The sequence below is a fragment of the Littorina saxatilis genome, linkage group LG8 (genome assembly GCF_037325665.1).
Source record: "Littorina saxatilis isolate snail1 linkage group LG8, US_GU_Lsax_2.0, whole genome shotgun sequence".
NCBI lineage: Eukaryota > Metazoa > Mollusca > Gastropoda > Littorinimorpha > Littorinidae > Littorina > Littorina saxatilis.
The window spans coordinates 61710797-61732194 of record NC_090252.1 but is presented as its reverse complement, the minus strand read 5'-3'; the positions used below and the strand labels follow the sequence as shown (position 1 = coordinate 61732194).

Sequence of the window (21398 nt, the reverse complement as noted above, 5' to 3'; positions counted from 1 at the left end):
ACTTGACGTCACAGTTACATTTTTGGAACAAACTTGACGTCATAGTTACATTTTTGGAACAAACTTGACGTCAGTTACATTTTTGGAACAAATATGACATCACAGTTACATTTTTGGAACAAACTTGACCTCACAGTTACATTTTTGGAACAAACTTGACGTCATAGTTACAGGAGGGAAAACGAGTGCACTCACCCCACAACCTGTTCGCAATGCTTTTTTTGAGTCAAAATGTTCCATAAATTAAAACTCTTGTCTTTTGATTTTTTGTTTGCTATTGTAAATGTTGACACATTCTGGATTTACTCAGATCACTTGTGGGGATAAAGCGGACTGGCCCTTGCCCGTTTCTTGTTCCTTGGGACACAAAGGTCGGTCAAAAAGGGAAAAGAAGCTGATGACAACGCCTGCGTTTGTGTTTGAATGTGCACTAAGCTTTGTTAATTGGGATAATACAAAACAAGAATGGCAAGTTATTGGAACGTCTACTTCAAGACAAAACAAACCAATCACAAGTACGTCGACGAACTTGTGATTGTTTTGTTTGATCATAAGGCCTAAAAAAAAATAGGTGTGGTTACGGTAACCTGACCTACCCTATTTTTAGGGGCCGACCCTATAACTTTTTTATTACATTTGTCAAAAAAAAAAAAAAAAACGAGTGCAAAAAACGCAATGAAAGCGAAAGCGCCCGAGTCGCACACTTATTTCCCTGTCAAGTAGGTTTAATTTGTACACATTAGAAAAAAAAGTAAAAAAAAAAAAAAGTGATTGCCTACCTACCTACCCTATTTTTTTTGGCTATAGATGTTACCGTAACCACACCTATTTTTTTTTTTTTGCCTAAATGAAACGATCCAATGATTCTTGATTCTGAAACGTCAGCAGTCTCTCTGTGTTTGGATCGTTATTAATTGGGTTTCAAATTCTGGGGGCAAAAACCTAGAAATAAAGTATTGAAATCTTCCACTTACATCTTGTCCTGGAGGGGGGGTCCTCCCATAGCTTCTTGCCTAGCTTCTTGCCAAGCATACGAAAACGGATCCAGCCAACACAAATTCCTTTGTTTTGCTTCCTTTGTTTTTTGCCCAGACGCCTTGTGGAAAAGCCTTTGAGACCAAAGCCTTTACCAAGAACAAATGACGGTGTTGAAAGGTGGGGATAGTGACAGCTGCACACCGGTATCACAGTCCTCCTACATTGCCTCCATGTCTACACACACACGGGGGGAGGGGGGGTGGAGAGAGAGACGGGAAGGAGAGAGAGAGAGAGAGAGAGAGAGAGAGAGAGAGAGAGAGAGAGAGAGAGAGAGAGATAGAGATAGAGAGAGAGTGAGAGATAGAGAAATAGAGTGAGAGATAGAGAGAGAGAGAGAGAGAGAGAGAGAGAGAGAGAGAGAGAGAGAGAGAGAGAGAGAGAAGTGGGGTGGGAGAAAGTGATTGAAAGACAGACAGACAGACAGACAGACAGACAGACAGAGATATTAATAGAGGCAGAGAGAAAGACAAAGACTAAAAACAAAACAAAACAACGTCATCACAGTTTCCAACCTCTCAGTAACTCAACACGTCCCTAAACCAGAAGATAACAAATCAACACAACTTTTAACACCAGGAATACAAGTCAGTACAAACTACACAGGTACAACTATTCCCCGAAACCCGCTAACACAAAGTGCACAGGTGGTAACCTAGGCAAGCACAGGAGGGAACAACGGGTAAACCAGGCACAGGACAATCACACCACATCTCAATCACCAAAAATAGATGCATCAATGTAGGCAGAAGGGGCACTAAGTTGCATTTCATTCAATGTTCAGGGTATACATAGTTAACAATGTTCTGAGGATACAAACCATATGAATGTGTAATATATACAGACAATGTTGGAAATCAGGGAACCAATCAGGTGGGCCGTAACAAAATCAACCAACATGGCACAATTGGAATCAGGAGTCAGGTGACATTCGCACGTCCAATTTTAGTGGACTTAAAATAAGTCAAAACATCAACCACAGCATTCAACGTTCACCCTTTTTTTCGCAGTCTCTCAAAACTAATGTCACTTTCATACAGGATCGAGAGAGAGAGGCTGAACAAATTCCCTCAAATGGCAAAGCTTTCATCTTTTCATTTTATTTATTTATTTGTTTGTTGCTGCTGTCTTTTGAAATTGTAAGCAAGAGCCCGAACCTCTCGAATTACCTTTGGAGGCAAAGCCAGTTGAACAGGAGTGAGTTTTGGGCTAAATGTATTGCCCAAACAAAAATCTGCTTCGCTGAACAGAGACGTTTTGCCTAGGAAGCCAGCGAGAATGCTATTTTACCCAAAGCTCTTTAACTGTAACCAGTGAGGCTAAATTTAGAAAGAAGCTGGACCGTGCGGTGAGGCAGCGGGAGCTGACTGACTGACTATTAGGGTTAAACGTCCTCTTAGACCAACTGGTCTATATTGGGACAGGTATTGGTAATACGTTGAAGATATGGTGTGATACTTTGATTCGAACAAGCCCGCTGTGGCTGTCTTCTTCGACACACCAGCATTGGGTTTGTCTCGTCAAAGTATCGAAATACGATCATGATAATCGGAGACGAGAGAGGATGCATGCGTGTCTTCGTGTTTTCCAAGCCCTGAGACTTTCGCTGTGAACGTGGGATCTTTTTCGTGCTTGTCAATTTCACTTCGTTTTACACGTGAAAAGTGAGCGATTTCCTTGTCGCGGGGATCGACGAAGCTTTATTGTCTTGGTGAAAAAATGCAGTGCGTTCAGTTTCATTCCGTTAGTTGGACAGCTTGACTAAATGTAGTAATTTCGCCTTACACAACTTGTTAATTCTTGATTTTGACAAATTAGCAGTCTATGTAGTTCAGTGGGTTTCTTTGCATTTTCATTTTTACTCTGGACTTTTTTGTTACATGTGAAAACTGCAAGTGAAAGTTTCATTAATTTTATCTAACTGAAACCTTTCAAGGTTCAGACAGGTAACAACAAATACTGTTCTGGTTCCGATCACAGTAGTATTGGGTGTCAAAATAAACACAGATCCACTTACAACACCAAATGTTTTCAAAATAAATTGTCTTGATTTTGAAGTCAATTCGTTAACTGTCTCTCAAACAACAAAAAGTGTGTTGTCATCAACTGGCTAACTCCTCAATTTCCTACCCTATGTGGGTGTGGACTGCGACATGTCAGCAAAAAAAAACAAAACAAAAAAAAACAAAAAAAATGCAATCAAGGCAGTTTTTCCAACCTCTCTCTTCCTCCCCACATCCACACAAACGCATCAATTCATTAAACATTCGCACAAGTGTGCAGCATTGCTCAACAACAGCAGATACTTTCACAAAGAGTAAGGGTAACATTTCTTATCTTTTTCTCAAATATTTTCATAATCTCGCTTCTTTTCTGCAATAAAGATTTGTGCACCTTGTAACAATAACAACAACATCAAGAACTACACAACTGACTCTGTTCATCACTTGTGTCTTCCTTTCCTCATAATCTCTCGGTTAAAACTTGTAATAAAATGAAGGCTCTTGTTATATATTCAGCCAACTGACTATAAGCACACTCGTTAAATACTCCCATGTCATAATCTCTGCTTGTTTAAATCAACAGGATTAAATGATCTCTCCTCTAGTAATCTCAAGCTTTCAAGTAACACAAAAAACCTGATAAATCACCACAGAGATGTGTCCATCTCATTCAAACTCCATCGATTTAGCTCTCTGTCCATCTGTCTTTCCAGCAGATTCCTGAACATGAATTCCTGGGCAAAGGGTTAGGGTTAGCTACCTAAGCAGGCAAACATCCCCCCTCCCACCCCAACCCCCTGTCTATTTTCTTCCTTCTACAAGCCTTCTTCACTTAAGGCCAACAAAAAAATATAGTCTGTTTACGGTAACCCGACCGACCCTATTTTTTTTTGCGCGACCCTAGACTTTTTTTGGCATTTGGGGAAAAAAATTAAAAAAAATAATCCCGACCTACCGACCCTATTTTTTGGCCTATGTTACCGTAAACAGACTTTTTTTTTGTTGCCTAATGTGCAAACACAGGTCAGTAGGAATGTCAACATAGCATTAGCATTGCTTTGCACAGCCCCTATAAACAAGTTAAAATAAAATAAAAACACCTTCCTTTTAAGACGGACATATATATCTGTTCTAGCTACCTACAGACTTTAAGTTTCATAGAGTGTCTTAAAAGTGTGACCCACATTAAGTTTTGGTCGACTATTACCCAATGTATCACGTTTAACTTTGAACCATTGTATCAGTCATTGGTCAAGAGTGCGGTACTGTCTGTGTAGCTGTATCTATACAGTCAACAACACACATCTCAGCAAGTGGCATTGTGCAGTTTCTCTCAGAACCAATTTAACTTACAAACATTCATGAAGAGACTTTAAGTACAGTCACTATTTTTCTCCCAGCAAGTGCAGCATTTAAAACTTGATGTCAACGGGCAACATTCTTTTCTCCCAGCAAGTGCAGCATTTAAAACTTGATGTCAACGGGCAACATTCTTTTCTCCCAGCAAGTGCAGCATTTAAAACTTGATGTCAACGGGCAACATTCTGTTCTCACGCATATGTACAGGCTGATCAGAATTGAAAACTTTGGCAAACACTTCCTTCCTTTCCCTGAACACAATCCATTCATGCATTGTTTCTCTGTATGGAAGTCTCACACACGCACACACACACAAGCCAAATCTCACACACCGATGACTAAAATCTCAGGTAAAAATCATCTCAAGTCAAGCACGCCATACCAACATCGCGACAACTTCCACAATCAAAAACATCCATTCATCTGAAGCACTCACACTGAAACCCAGCCCCAAACATTAGCGACATACAATTACACTCAACTCCCCTACCCCCTCCCAGCCTAGCCCCCAGCGAGGGAGGGTGGGGTACAATTCAATTCACCCACCCCCTCCCAGCGTACCCCCCGATGAGGGAGGGGAGCGTGACGTCAGTTGTTGACGCAGGCCAGCAGATGGTTGCAGAGTGCGGCGTAGTGCGTGTGGTCGCCCGACAGTTTGCGCACGTGCAACCCGGGGGGGATCTCCCCCTCCCCGTCACACACCTCGACCTCCATCTCCAGGTCCGCCTGCTGGAGTCGGAACCTCTTCTCCAAGCGCTCGTACGCCACGGAGGGACAGACGGAGTCCAGAGCGTCTTTGATGGCCAGCACAACGTCGTCGACAGTCCGCGGGCCGGCGGGGGCCAGCTCCAGTAAGCGAGACATGCTGCCGTCCAACGCTGAACGTCCAAACAGGTCACGCTCGCCTAGCAGGGGGGACTGACACGGGGAGGAGTAGGGGGACTGGCGATGAGGAGACTGGGGAATGGGGGACTGGCGATGGGGGGACTGGGGATGGGGGACTGGCAATGGGAGAGGGGGGATTGGCGATGGGGGGACTGAGGAATGGGGGACTGGCGATGGGGGGACTGTGGAATGGGGGATTGGCGATGGGGGGACTGAGGAATGGGGGATTGGCGATGGGGGGACTGGGGGATGGGGGACTGTCGATGGGGGGACTGGGGGACGGGGGAATGGCAGGGAGAGTGGTGGTGAACGGGCGACTGACGATGGACAGGGGACTGGGGGTGGTGGAGCGAAGAGTGAGAGTGGATGGGGGACTGGGGGTGCACGGGGGACTGTCGGTGGGGGCTGACGCCATAGGGAGAGTGCGAGAGGTTAGAGTCGGAATGACTGGAGGGGGCGGCCGCAGAGAAACGAGGCTCAAGCCCGGAGCTGGAAGGAAAGCAGGAGTTGAGGGTGGAGGGGGGAGAGGAGAACGTCTCTCGCACGTCACAAACACCATAACTAGGCTGGTGCAGCGGAGAGGCTGGTTGAGAGAAGAAGCCGGTGAAGGACGCGGGACTGGCCCCTGACTGCGGCGCCGTTTTCCAGGTGGGGGAGGAGGGGGAGGATGCGAACTGTCGAGCGTGTAAGTCTGCTCGCTGCGAGCGCCCCAGCACACGGTTGGACACAGAGAAGTCGACCAGGGGGGCCGTGCTCGCCAGGTAGGCGTTGTAGAAACTCATGTCCCGCGAGTCGTGGAACGTGTTGTGGCGCCGGAAACGCGAGGCGTGGGAGTGGCCGCGGTGGTGGGTGGGGGAGGTGAGGATGTGGGGGTGTGTCTTGGCCAGGTGAGAGGGCGTGCGAGGACTGTGAGCGGTGGCGCCCCCTGCAGTACTCTGAGCCGCCTTGGCCCAGGCGTGGATAGAGGAGAGGTCGGGGTGGTTGTGGTGGGAGGCGTCCCCGTTGACCGGGGGAATGCTGGCCAGGTTGGTGTTGATCAGCCCGAAGCCCTGCAGAAACGAGAAGGGGTAGGAGCTGAGACTCCCAGCCAGCGACATCCCCGCCATCCAGGAAGGGACGCTACTCTGCTGAGCCTGACCCTGACCCCGGGGGTCGCTGCGGGTCACCGGGCTGGACGGCGACCCCGTGTCACGACCCCCCTCCTGACCTGTGGTGTCGACATCTGTCACGTGACCGTGCGTGTCCGTGATGCTGATCATGGGGTTGCAGGCGGGGTAGGTGCGGAAAGGCGGGGTCCCCGAGGACGCTCGGCGAAGGGCCGCCAGCGCCTCCAGCTGACCTTGAACTTGAATGTTCTCCCGGAGGTGCTCCTCGTCCACCATCTCCGTGTCGTTCTCTTGTTGGTCGGCCGAGTCCTCCCTGATGGCGCACAGGTTGAGGAAGGCGGATGGTGGCGGGGGGGAGGCGCGCTGAAGGGGGGAGGTACGAGAGTGCAGGAGATGGGAGAGGTTGGGCGGGGAGTCGGACCGCTGGGCCAACGCAGACAGCTGGGGGAGGGAGAGGGGCTGCAGGGGCGGGGGGGTGACTGAGGGGGTGGGGGAGGATGGTGAGGAATGGTGGGGGGAGAGGGGGGCTGTGCGCTGGATGAGGTGCAGGCGCTGAAGACGCTGCTGAAGTTGTGTTGGGTCGCTCGGAGGTGCACCGCCCTCGAGGACCGGGTGGTGCCGACTGCACCGGGGGGAGGAGGGCTGCGGGGGAGATGGGGCACCGGTGTGCGGTACGCAGCCACCCTGCAACAAACACAACACACAACTCTTAGTCACTTAAGGCCAGACACCACAGTGAAAAAAGTGATTTTTTGGTTCCCTGGTCATTTTTGTTTTCTTTCTGATTTTGGCTATTGAACCTCTTCTTGACACTCTGATGCATGTATCTTACATCAAAAATATCAATAAACGGTCGAAACAGTTGAATAAACAATGTATGTGTCTGCATATTTGGAAAATAAAATCACAAAACAGCAAAAAGTTGTGTCTCTTTTAGGGTTGACAACGCTCTTTGGGTACCGTGAACAGCGTACATAATTGTATGTCTGAAAAGAGTTGTCTTTCTTTGTATGCAAATTAGTTGTGACGCGACCAGCGGGAATTTCCGTTGACGGTTTTCTTGCAGTTTGCGAATGAAACGTGAGACATTCCTACGGGCCGAAGTAAACCGATGATGAGCTCGGAACAGTTCGTATAAACAAATTTTACAATCGACCAATCGTTTTGCAGATATATAACTCCGTTCATTCCCGGGACAGGTTGGCCAAACTCGGCCTTCCCATAATGCAGTGTTATTGTCGTCTGCTGAGAATCTTCAACAACAGCGCGAAATATTCACAACTGCACTTCTCGTTCATAATCTTTCTGGAAACCGGTTTTTCGTCAGCTTTGCCCATTTTCAACACTAGAGATGCCGAGAAAAATCACATCTGGTAGATTCGGTTCACTTGTGAATGCTCGCGTTGATCAGGCCGGGAAAAAAGTGCGACTCGACGGAGCAATTTGTTCGTCTGCTACGACTGCAAGTGCGAGCGAAGGACATGGTCCACTTCATGTTTCTTCCTCCAGAAGAAAAATTGATGCAGCCAATTTTGATATCCCTGTACCAGAGGGGATGGAGCAGGACTACACCATCGTCAGTGTTCACCAGCTGACAAGGCTGGTGTGTGAAGCTCTGTGTCCCGAGTGCCTGGAACCAGGACTTGACGTCAGTGTGGTGGAAAAAAACGCGGACGGGGAAAAGGAAAACAAGGGATTCGCGAGCAAGCTGAAGCTTCGTTGCTCCGGCTGTGGCTATGAGAAAATGGGCATGTCTTCGCCAAGAGAAAACCATACTGAGCAAAAGAACAAGCCCTTTGACATCAACACCCGAATGGCACTGTTCAGCCATGAGATCGGCGCCAGTCATGCATCACTCCAGAAGTTTGGAGCTGTTATGGGGATGCCAGCCCCAGTTTTGCAGAGCTTCCAAGCGGCTGATAAGCGCGTAACTGGTATGTATTTGTTCATCATTTTGACAGCTTTGTACATGATTGTTGTTGTTGTTGTTGTTTTTATCTTTTGAAAACTTTGTTGTTGTTGTTGCTGCTTCTGCTGTGTGTGTGTGTGTGTGTGTGTGTGTGTGTGTGTGTGTGTGTGTGTGTGTGTGTGTGTGTGTGTGTGTGTGTGTTGCACGAATAACAAAAGCAACAATAATATGTTGCAAGGAAACTGAACAACATATTTAAAAATCAGATTCAGAGATAATGTTGTAAATGTGTTGGATTCTTGCTGTGTGTTTGACATTGAATAATTCCCTTTCTTTTTTTTAAGGTTGGGTAAAATTATTGTTGATACTGATAGTCGCATCTGGGTGGTAGTAGGTGTCACTCTCTCTTATTCACAGCATTTTGGCATAATCACACAAGCATTCACACTGCCAAATAAAAAGCCATAACTGTCATAGCTCTTGTGTGCATTATGGCATTAGTTTTGAACTGCATGTGCAATAGCAATATTAGTTTACTACATGTACATATAAGCTCCTATACCCTAGTAACATTCGAAAATACCCTTTTGATGATAAATTAACTATTCAATACATAACTGTCCACACCACACACACACATACACACTTTTTTCCATAACAAGTTTTGTGTTCAAGATAGTTGAAGGAGGGGGATGGCGGTAATCTATGACTGAATATGTCCATGATAAAAAAACAACAATTTAGAATTTATGTTTATTTTTTCAGAAGCTGAGATAGGAGCTGGAGAAGAGGCTCTTTTCCAAAGTGCCACCCACATCCGCAAGGCCTACGCAGAAGTCGACCCAGACCTGCAAGAGGAGATAAACCACGGGGAAATGCGGACTATGGACATCAGTGTCTCCTTTGATGGCACCTGGCAGAAGAGGGGCTTCACATCTCTCTACGGAGTTGGAGTCGTTATTGATGTCTTGACAGGACTGGTTGTTGACTTTCATGTTATGTCCAAGTATTGCCATACCTGCAAGCTTCATGAGGCCCAGAACCTTCCAGCTGAGGAGATGGAAGCCTGGCGTGCTGCCCACGCTCCAAAGTGCTGCCAAAACCATGTTGCTTCAAGCAAAGCCATGGAGCAGGAAGCTGCCAAGGTGTTGTGGGGTCGGTCAATCAGGATGCACGACTTTCGCTACACCGAGATGCTGTGTGACGGGGACTCGTCTGCTTTCAAAGCTGTGGTGGAGCTAGACCCGTACCCAGGTGTGCAGGTCGAGAAGCTGGACTGTGTGAACCACGCCCACAAGCGCATGGGTACTGCCCTAAGGAAGCTGGCCAAGGCTGAACGACTTGGTGGCAAGGGAGTGGGGCGCCTCACAGAGGGAAAATGCGACAGCATTCAGAAGTACTATAGGGGGGCCATCGTCAACAACCTGGACAACATCGACAAGATGCGGTCATCAATCTGGTCCACCCTCTACCACTGCATGTCGACTGATGAAAGGCATTTTCACCACAGGTGCCCTACCTCTCCTGATACCTGGTGTTTCTACCAGAGGGCCCTGATCGCTGGAACAGAGCCCCCATCACACAACGACGCCCCCTCCCACACCTTCTTGACTCCTCAAGTGGCAGAGAAGATGGTGCCTGTCTTCAGGAGGATGTCTGACGAGGCGCTTTTGAAGAGGATGCAGCACGGAGGGACTCAGAACACCAACGAGTCCCTCAACAACCTGGTGTGGCTGAGGTGCCCAAAGACCGTCTTCATGGGTAAAGGGCGGGTTGACGGTGCAACAGCTAGGGCAGTGACGACCTTTAACGAGGGGGCCTTTGAGGTCACCCGGGTCATGAACAAACTATATGTTGACCTGACACTGTCCACCCTTGAGTCGCTGGGCAAGAGGGATCACCGCAGGATAAGCCAGGCTGACGCTGCTGTCACTGCTCGTGCCAGGGACCAGCGCAGGGACTACGCCCGCCAGCGTCGTTTAGCTGTGCGAGCTGAACATGCACAAGAAGGCCAGGTCTATGGCCCTGGGATGGCATAACCAGAACATTGCGGCAAGCTCAGTTGGTAGTCATGGGCATACTCAAAGCAGAATGCATATTGCTGATGACTTTTTACCACATTGACCTAGAAACAACGGCTCATATTTTTTTATATTTTGTTGAATGCAGTTTATGTTCTTTCTACGTTATTCGACAAGACTTGATTTCGAAGTCTATGTTGTTTTGTTACATGTTTGGCAAGCATTTATATGCAAAAACTTAGTTTTTAACACATTTTGTCCGTTTACTCAAAATAACATTTTTGACACTTTAAAAGCCTAAGGCTTTTTTTCTAATAAACTTGCGTTGTTGAAACTTTGCATACATCTTGAGTGTGGTATTTCTGAGGTCTAATGTGAGCGTTTTGTTGAATTTTTTTTTTTGTGAGAAGTTATACCCTCTTTTGGGGCGTTTTTTCATGAAATTTAACATCACTCATTTTCATCACTGATATCTTTTGAATGACTCAAAATATCAAAAAAAGCCTCTCATTAGACCTGGGCATTGTGCTAAAGTATAAATAACAAGCATCAAAACAAAACTCCAGGGTGTTTTGTAAAAGCCTTAGGGTTTTAAAAAGGGGCGGTTTGGCGGCCATCTTGGATTGCTACCATGGCAACCAATGGCCTAAATTTAAAAAAAACACCTTTTTCTTAGGAGATGGACTGAGTACTTTAACACTACAAATGTGTTTTACCCGAGAGTCATCAAACAAAAAAAATCGCTTTTAACACCAGTGCCTCCCCTTAGTTCACAAGACCCACCAGATCCCACATCCCATCACATAGCAATCTCATATATTACCTCTTTTCGTCAGTCTCATACAGTATTACATTTCCATCTGATAATAATGGGATTCTTGATGTGTCTGTTTCACAAGATACCTTTTTCTTTCAAAAATATGCTCATTGGAGAATATTGGCTAAAATCCTTGATTGCTCCCATTAGTCCATATCAGTGGCCAATGTTTGGCTCACTGTTTCAAAGGGGAGCAACTCTTCTGAAGGAGTTATTTCCAGAATTCAGCTACTGAAGCTGTGTAAAATTGTGTTTGGTTAATGCCCGATAGTCAATACATCATTTACGATGTCCAGATTATAATGTCAGTGTCAAGTATGAAGTCTGCACAAATCTGTGATTTTCTATTTATAGACATTAAAATAAAAAGGTACTAATGTATTTTGGTTTTATGAGTAATGACAGTGTTTCCCGACTCTCAAAGTGCTACAATATACTACATCACAGCTGAAGTAAGCATTTTTTTTTTATACATTCTTTGAAAGTGAAAACTGCACAATTCATAAAAATGAAAGTAAATCTTGGTGAAAACAACTTCCTGACATTTCTGAATGAACTAGGAAATTCAGATCCTAACTTCATGTCGATAAAGCTAAGAAGCAATTACAAGAAGCAATTTTTATCAGCATAAAACAAATGGTGGTGTTTTTATTCCAAATTTACAACAACAAAAAAACTCCTTACTAAGTGATCATGAGTTTTTCCTTTTACTAAAAAAAACTATTACAAAAAAATAAACCCCAGAAAATACAGCAAAAAAAAAAAAAAAAAAAAAAAAAAAAAAAAAAAAAAAAAAGACAGAAGAAAAAAACACAGCTGTCTCCTTTCAAAAAACTGATACAAGCATATCTGAGAGCAACACTAAACCTTCTTCTGAAATCTAAAATCTAAAATTAAAGTAAAAGCACACATGCAGAGCGCAATGCATATTTTCAAAGCAGGCATCACCGCAATATACAGCATGTGCATTTTTGAGAAAACATAACAAAGCAAGCTATGTTCAGCAACAAAATAAACATTTTAAGACTGAAATGTTTGCATAAAAAGTTTGCCCTGCCGCAGAACTTGAATAAAAAAAAGGCAGGAATTTTGCGACCATAGACAGAAAATTTAAGCCATTAAAAATTACATTGTTTTTAAAAGAAAGAATGCACTGTTAAAATCAGAGAGAGAGAGAGAGAGAGAGAGAGAGAGAGAGAGAGAGAGAGAGAGAGAGAGAGAGAGAGAGAGAGAGAGACAGACAGACAGACAGACAGACAGACAGACAGAGACAGAGAGAGACAGAGAGAATGATAGACAGAGAGAGAGAGAGAGAGAGAGAGAGAGAGAGAGAGAGAGAGAGAGAGAGAGAGAGAGAGAGAGAGAGACTGAGAGACTGAGAGAGAGAAAGACAGAGAGAGAGAGAGAGAGAGAGAGAGAGAGAGAGAGAGAGAGAGAAAGACAGAGATAGAGAGAAAGACAGAGAGAGAGAGAAAGAGAGAGACAGAGAGAGACAGAGGCACACACACACACAGAAAGAGAGACAGAGAGACTGAGAGAGAGACAGAGACAGAGAGAGAAAGAGAGACTGAGAGAGAGACAGAGACAGAGAAAGAGATAGAGACAGAGAGAGAGAGAGGGGTATCACCTCCCCCCCCCCTCCTACCCTTCCAGTCCCAATGCATGCTAAACACACTGTGTCCTCCATATATACACTTCATCTCATAACAAATGCATATGACAATGAGTCTACAGGGAGAAAGGATAAGGTACACAATAAACATCATGCCCTGGGTACACATTAGATCCACACCATGAGGGTCAGGTCATTAGTCACCGCTGTACAGTAGCACCAACTCTCCATGATACTTCCCCTTCATGTCATGCACAGTTCCTAAATCTGCAAGTTTTCTACACAGCTCCACTGCAAAGTGCAGTTCCGAGGCAAAAAGGGAACAGATATTTGAATAACACTCCTTCTTTATTTATTAAACCAAACATTATTGAAAGATGCAGTTCTCTGCACAACCTCTCTCTTAGGCAAAAAAAAAAAATATATAGTCTGTTTAAGGTAACATAGGCCAACAAAATAGGGTCGGTAGGTCGTTTTTTTTTCTTTCTTAAAAAACCACATATTTTCAAGTTATTTTGCCAAAAAACAGACCTTTTTTTCCTTCCAAATGCCAAAAAAAAGTCTAGGGTCGCGGTAATAAATAGGGTCGGTCGGGATACCGTAAAACAGATTTATTTTTTGGGGGGGGGGGGGGGGGGGGGGGGGGGCCTTAGGTAAGTTGACAACTAGCAGATGAAGCAAAGCTATCAACTCTTAGTAAGTTCACCTTAAGCAGATTTCATCTTACCGGGGTTTTGCCTAAATCATGTTTCATCTTACAGGGGTTTTCCCTTAAGTAGATTTCATCTTACAGGGGTTTTCCCTGAAGTAGATTTCATCTTACAGGGATTTTTCCGTAAGCAGATTTTTGTCTTACAGGGGTTCTCCCTTAGGCAGATTTCATCTTACAGGGTTTTTCCTTTAAGCAGATTTTTTTGTCTTACATGGGTTTTCCCTTAAGCAGATGTCAACTTACATGGGTTTTCCCTTAAGCAGATTTCATCTTACATGGGGTTTTCTTTTAAGCTGATTTAATCTTACAGGGGTTTTCCCCTAAGCAGGTTTCGTCTTACAGGGGTTTTCCCTTCAGCAGATTTTGTCTTACAAGGGTTTTCCCCTAAGCAGAGTTTGTCTTGCAGGGTTTTCCCCTTAAGCAGATTTCGTCTTACAGGGGTTCTCCCTTAAGCAGATTTTGTTTTACAGGTGTTTTCCCTCAAGTAGATTCCATCTTGCAGGGGTTCTCCTCGAGTGAACCCTGTGCTGTGGAGGGTAGGTACAACTTGCAGACATTTACAAACTGTGCACTACATTGTCACTTGCCACCAAGGTATCAAGGAAAGAGAAAGGGGGGGGGGGGGGGGGAGGTCAAACCCTCAAATTTATATTGATTACAGAGCAATGAAATGTCACCTTTCCTAACAATACTACACGTACTACAGCGGAACCCCTTTCAAGTCCCCTGGTTTAACCCCACCCACCGAGACCCTGTTTTCCCACATGTTCTGTTTCATAAACTCTGTAGATTTTTTTCCAGTTAAAGACTACGTCCTTTCTAGACCCGATTTTGTCCGATTTTTGGAGGACATAAAAGGGGGTTCCACTGTGTGCTAGATACAAGGGGACTGTTACGGCTGCTATCAACAAGGACTAAAGGCTACAATCACACTGTGTGATAGATACAAGGGGACTGTTATGGCTGCTATCAACAAGGACTAAAGGCTACAATCACACTGTGTGATAGATACAAGGGGGCTGTTATGGCTGCTATCAACAAGGACTAAAGGCTACAATCACACTGTGTGCTAGATACAAGGGGACTGTTATGGCTGCTATCAACAAGGACTAAAGGCTACAATCACACTGTGTGCTAGATACAAGGGGACTGTTACGGCTGCTATCAACAAGGACTAAAGGCTACAATCACACTGTGTGATAGATACAAGGGGACTGTTATGGCTGCTATCAACAAGGACTAAAGGTTACAATCACACTGTGTACTAGATACAAGGGGACTGTTACGGCTGCTATCAACAAGGACTAAAGGCTACAATCACACTGTGTGATAGATACAAGGGGACTGTTATGGCTGCTATCAACAAGGACTAAAGGCTACAATCACACTGTGTGATAGATACAAGGGGGCTGTTAAGGCTGCTATCAACAAGGACTAAAGGCTACAATCACACTGTGTGATAGATACAAGGGGACTGTTATGGCTGCTATCAACAAGGACTAAAGGCTACAATCACACTGTGTACTAGATACAAGGGGACTGTTAAGGCTGCTATCAACAAGGACTAAAGGCTACAATCACACTGTGTGCTAGATACAAGGGGACTGTTACGGCTGCTATCAACAAGGACTAAAGGCTACAATCACACTGTGTGCTAGATACAAGGGGACTGTTAAGGCTGCTATCAACAAGGACTAAAGGCTACAATCACACTGTGTGATAGATACAAGGGCTGTTGAGGCTGCTATCAACAAGGACTAAAGGCTACAATCACACTGTGTGCTAGATACAAGGGGACTGTTACGGCTGCTATCAACAAGGACTAAAGGCTACAATCACACTGTGTGATAGATACAAGGGGACTGTTACGGCTGCTATCAACAAGGACTAAAGGCTACAATCACACTGTGTGCTAGATACAAGGGGACTGTTGAGGCTGCTATCAACAAGGACTAAAGGCTACAATCACACTGTGTACTAGATACAAGGGGACTGTTAAGGCTGCTATCAACAAGGACTAAAGGCTACAATCACACTGTGTGATAGATACAAGGGGACTGTTAAGGCTGCTATCAACAAGGACTAAAGGCTACAATCACACTGTGTGATAGATACAAGGGGACTGTTATGGCTGCTATCAACAAGGACTAAAGGCTACAATCACACTGTGTACTAGATACAAGGGGACTGTTGAGGCTGCTATCAACAAGGACTAAAGGCTACAATCACACTGTGTGATAGATACAAGGGGGCTGTTACGGCTGCTATCAACAAGGACTAAAGGCTACAATCACACTGTGTGATAGATACAAGGGGACTGTTATGGCTGCTATCAACAAGGACTAAAGGCTACAATCACACTGTGTGATAGATACAAGGGGGCTGTTAAGGCTGCTATCAACAAGGACTAAAGGCTGCAATCACACTGTGTACTAGATACAAGGGGACTGTTAAGGCTGCTATCAACAAGGACTAAAGGCTACAATCACACTGTGTACTAGATACAAGGGGACTGTTAAGGCTGCTATCAACAAGGACTAAAGGCTACAATCACACTGTGTGCTAGATACAAGGGGACTGTTGAGGCTGCTATCAACAAGGACTAAAGGCTACAATCACACTGTGTGATAGATACAAGGGGACTGTTACGGCTGCTATCAACAAGGACTAAAGGCTACAATCACACTGTGTACTAGATACAAGGGGACTGTTACGGCTGCTATCAACAAGGACTAAAGGCTACAATCACACTGTGTACTAGATACAAGGGGGCTGTTACGGCTGCTATCAACAAGGACTAAAGGCTACAATCACACTGTGTGCTAGATACAAGGGGACTGTTACGGCTGCTATCAACAAGGACTAAAGGCTACAATCACACTGTGTGCTAGATACAAGGGGACTGTTACGGCTGCTATCAACAAGGACTAAAGGCTACAATCACACTGTGTGCTAGATACAAGGGGGCTGTTACGGCTGCTATCAACAAGGACTAAAGGCTACAATCACACTGTGTACTAGATACAAGGGGACTGTTACGGCTGCTATCAACAAGGACTAAAGGCTACAATCACACTGTGTGCTAGATACAAGGGGACTGTTACGGCTGCTATCAACAAGGACTAAAGGCTACAATCACACTGTGTGCTAGATACAAGGGGGCTGTTACGGCTGCTATCAACAAGGACTAAAGGCTACAATCACACTGTGTGATAGATACAAGGGGACTGTTACGGCTGCTATCAACAAGGACTAAAGGCTACAATCACACTGTGTGCTAGATACAAGGGGACTGTTACGGCTGCTATCAACAAGGACTAAAGGCTACAATCACACTGTGTGCTAGATACAAGGGGACTGTTACGGCTGCTATCAACAAGGACTAAAGGCTACAATCACACTGTGTGATAGATACAAGGGCTGTTGAGGCTGCTATCAACAAGGACTAAAGGCTGCAATCACACTGTGTGCTAGATACAAGGGCTGTTGAGGCTGCTATCAACAAGGACTAAAGGCTACAATCACACTGTGTGCTAGATACAAGGGGACTGTTACGGCTGCTATCAACAAGGACTAAAGGCTACAATCACACTGTGTGCTAGATACAAGGGGGCTGTTAAGGCTGCTATCAACAAGGACTAAAGGCTGCAATCACACTGTGTACTAGATACAAGGGGACTGTTAAGGCTGCTATCAACAAGGACTAAAGGCTACAATCACACTGTGTGCTAGATACAAGGGGACTGTTATGGCTGCTATCAACAAGGACTAAAGGCTACAATCACACTGTGTGATAGATACAAGGGGACTGTTACGGCTGCTATCAACAAGGACTAAAGGCTACAATCACACTGTGTGATAGATACAAGGGGACTGTTGAGGCTGCTATCAACAAGGACTAAAGGCTGCAATCACACTGTGTGCTAGATACAAGGGGACTGTTGAGGCTGCTATCAACAAGGACTAAAGGCTACAATCACACTGTGTGCTAGATACAAGGGGACTGTTACGGCTGCTATCAACAAGGACTAAAGGCTACAATCACACTGTGTACTAGATACAAGGGGACTGTTAAGGCTGCTATCAACAAGGACTAAAGGCTACAATCACACTGTGTACTAGATACAAGGGGACTGTTACGGCTGCTATCAACAAGGACTAAAGGCTACAATCACACTGTGTACTGGATACAAGGGGACTGTTAAGGCTGCTATCAACAAGGACTAAAGGCTACAATCACACTGTGTGATAGATACAAGGGGACTGTTATGGCTGCTATCAACAAGGACTAAAGGCTACAATCACACTGTGTGCTAGATACAAGGGGACTGTTACGGCTGCTATCAACAAGGACTAAAGGCTACAATCACACTGTGTACTAGATACAAGGGGACTGTTAAGGCTGCTATCAACAAGGACTAAAGGCTACAATCACACTGTGTGCTAGATACAAGGGGACTGTTACGGCTGCTATCAACAAGGACTAAAGGCTACAATCACACTGTGTACTAGATACAAGGGGACTGTTGAGGCTGCTATCAACAAGGACTAAAGGCTACAATCACACTGTGATCCCACACACAACATGGCCAAGGTATGAGGGGGTGGGGGTGAGAGCATGAGGAGAGGGAGGGGGAAGAGGAAGAGAATTACAAGTGCCAATATCCCCAGTGCTGGATGTGACAAAATGGCAACACCATCAAACGTCCACACAGAAATGGGATATGTGCAAAATCCACAGGGTATCCTTATGACCAGTGAAGGGTGGTGCAATGATTGTAATTTGGAACAGCCTTTTCAATTCTACAGGTTCTTAAAGTTGCTGGAAACAGGCAGTTTGAGGGAGAGGGAAGGCGAGGAACAGAGCATTGGGTAGAGTTCTGTAATGAAAAAAATACCACACACAAATCTATTCATGGAAAGCTATCACCGACTGTAAAACTTTGAAGCAGAAGCCCAGCAAATTTTATTTGTCATACCTCTCATTTTTGATCAACACATGTAACGTTATACCTCAGTTCCCTTAACATAAATATGCCATTACACAATAACCCTCTCATCAAACACAAAAAAACAAAAAAATAAATAAAAAGACAAATAAATCATAGGTATTTTTGATCATGCTTTTGTATAACAATCCCAGGCGGCCTACAATTATGACTACCTTCCTCTGCCTTACGTAATCCGTTAGTCTGCATCATTACTTTCCCCTTCGTTTAAGTCATAGTCTGCTTCTGCAAGACACACAGCCAACAATAACCAAAGAAATGGCAAACTGCAGAGTTTAAAGAAACAAAATGGAATCAAAAACAGAAACGAAAAATAATTTACAAGTCAACTTTTGGGACAAAAGATTTGAATAAAAAAAATAGATAAATAAATATATCAATAATAAAACAATAAAACTATAATTAAAACAATAAATTAAACAATAAATAAATAAATAAATAAATAAAAGTCAGCTTCTGGAATACAAACTATCAACTTTTAACAGGGACAAACTCAGACTTAACTCAAATTGTGTATGTGTCTTACATTTTCAACAACTGCACCTACTCTGCAAATTTTTAAACACACACACTGATATCAAAACTAGGCCCGTCTGAGTCTCTGTCAATTACATGTACTTGAAATCAATATTTTACTCTCGGCTCAAAGAACAAGGCAAAAAGTAAACAGAATGAGGAGGGTTGTTAGTCCACAAAACGGGCTTCCTGTACTAATTATCCACCACTACAAAAATTAGGACTAATTAATTCAAAACACAAGAAAAATGAAAATGATGATAAAATATAAAGCTAAAAAACCCTGCAAAGTATAGAAAGGAGTGTGAAGAAGAGGGACGTTTGGTTGCTAGTCAAGCGGTGTGTACAGAACAGATCTAGGGTATATGTACACAGGTTTAGTAGCGGTAGCCTGGGGCCTACTGGACACGGAGGATTACACAAGGGGACCAGTCTACCCAACAAAAGAAAGGCCTTGAATGTTCCTACACTGTTTCACACAGTTCAAAAACATTTTCTAAAAATAACTCATCTTATCCCATCTTCAAAGAATCTTAAACCAGGAAATGAGGCAAAGCGCTGTTTAGAGATATCTTCTTCTTCTTCTTCTGCGTTCGTGGGCTGAAACTCCCACGTACACTCGTGTTTTTTTGCACGAGTGGAATTTTACGTGTACGACCGTTTTTTACCCCGCCATTTAGGCAGCCATACGCCGTTTTCGGAGGAAGCATGCTGGGTATTTTTGTGTTTCTATAACCCACCGAACTCTGACATGGATTACAGGATCTTTTTCGTGCGCACTTGGTCTTGTGCTTGCGTGTACACACGGGGGTGTTCAGACACCGAGGAGAGTCTGCACACAAAGTTGACTCTGAGAAATAAATCTCTCGCCGAACGTGGGGACGAACTCACGCTGACAGCGGCCAACTGGATACAAATCCAGCGCGCTACCGACTGAGCTACATCCCCGCCCCGTTCAGAGATATGATAACCAAAGGGAAGTAAGCGGTCTAAATGCATACGACATGTGTAATGGAATAAGCGAGATCCGGAACCAATCTCCTGGCACCTGAGACAATAAGGCCAACAAAAAAAAGGTCTGTTTACGGTAACATAGGCCAAAAAAATAGGGCCGGTAGGTCGGGATTTTTTTTTTTTTTTTCCCAAAAACCATATTTTTACGTTATTTTGCAAAAAAACCAAAAGATTTTTTCCCCCCCCCCCCCCCCCCCCCCCCCAATGCCAAAAAAAAGTCCAGGGTCGCGCGAAAAACATAGGGTCGGTCGGGTTACCATAAACAGACTATTTTTTTTTTTGCCTAACAAACATGTTTATTTCAATGCTTGTTATTCTCTCAAGTACCAGGAGATTCGTTCCAGATAACTCTCGCTTACTCCATTACACATGTTGTATGCATTTAGAGCGCTATCTTCAAAGATTAATATGATTCTTTGCTCAAAATTCAGTGTCATCCTTCCCAAACAGCATTCTCAATCTAGCTCTGACAGGAACATTAGGCCTAAAAAAAAAATAGGTGTGGTTACGGTAACCCGACCTACCCTATTTTTAGGGGCCGACCCTATAACTTTTTATTACATTTGTAAAAAAAAAAAAAAAAATTTTTTTAAAAAAAACCCAGTGCAGAAAACGCAATGAAAGCGAAAGCGCTCGAGTCGCACACTTATTTCCCTGTCAAGTAGGTTTAATTTGTACACATTAGAAAAAAAAGTTTTAAACAAAAAATGATTGCCTACCTTCCTACCCTATTTTTTTTGGCTATGTTACCTTAACCACACCTATTTTTTGGGGGGGCCTTAATGGGAATCATAGTGTTGCAAATCTTGATATACTGTTAGATATAAATGAGTCTTGTCCTCAAATCGGGTTGATTCTTTCAACCTCTTGCTAACTTTGCCAATAAACAGTTACAAATTCCGGACAATAAAGCTTGCCGTACTTTGCATAAATACATTCACATTATCTTTTTGGAAAGTTCTGTTGAAGGCACCTAGAACTATGTTAGGTCATCTTTTGCGCTATATAAATACCCTTAGTTATTATTGTTATTAAAAAAGAAGGCATGCTTTCTTTTCCACACAACTATAACAAAATTACAAGGACAAAAATAATCCTCAGCCACAGGTACATTTATCTTATGCCATGGCAAGAAAAATCTCTTCCTTTTTCACTAAACTATCATACCAATCTGTATCTTATCACAGAATTATATATATACACATTTAATTCTTTTTCATAAGTTTATTTCAAAACAAAAACATTTACCTCCCAGAATGTGTATCACAAAACAAGTTTAAGCAAGCAAATACACTGTACAATAAAGGCCTTTCTTTTGCCCCATACTCAGGCTGGTTGGTGGTAGATTGGGTAGGAGTGAGAGGGGGGGGGGGGGGGGGGGGGGCATTGGCGGAGGGCAA

At 44.2% G+C, this 21398-nt stretch overlaps 3 protein-coding genes across 3 annotated transcripts in view; 1 reads left to right on the top strand and 2 right to left on the bottom strand.

Moving 5' to 3' along the window:
- Positions 1-4015: 4015 nt before the first annotated feature.
- On the bottom strand, positions 4016-7725 carry LOC138974783 (uncharacterized). The gene is made up of 3 exons (XM_070347510.1): positions 7702-7725; positions 5605-7072; positions 4016-5398 (listed from the first exon to the last, which is right to left on the bottom strand). The coding sequence occupies exons 1-3, from the start codon at positions 7723-7725 to the stop codon at positions 4986-4988; spliced, it is 1905 nt and encodes a 634-aa protein (XP_070203611.1). The 3' UTR covers positions 4016-4985.
- LOC138974028 (serine/threonine-protein kinase SIK3-like) overlaps positions 6952-21398 on the bottom strand; it is a 57738-nt gene continuing 43291 nt past the window's right edge. The window contains exon 16 of the mRNA XM_070346730.1: positions 6952-7072. The gene's annotated coding sequence lies outside the window, so the exon portion shown is untranslated. The remainder of the gene's footprint in view (positions 7073-21398) is intronic.
- On the top strand, positions 8456-11080 carry LOC138974029 (uncharacterized). Its single transcript, XM_070346731.1, has one exon. It carries the CDS (start codon positions 9047-9049, stop codon positions 10334-10336), a length of 1290 nt encoding a protein of 429 aa, XP_070202832.1. The 5' UTR covers positions 8456-9046; the 3' UTR covers positions 10337-11080.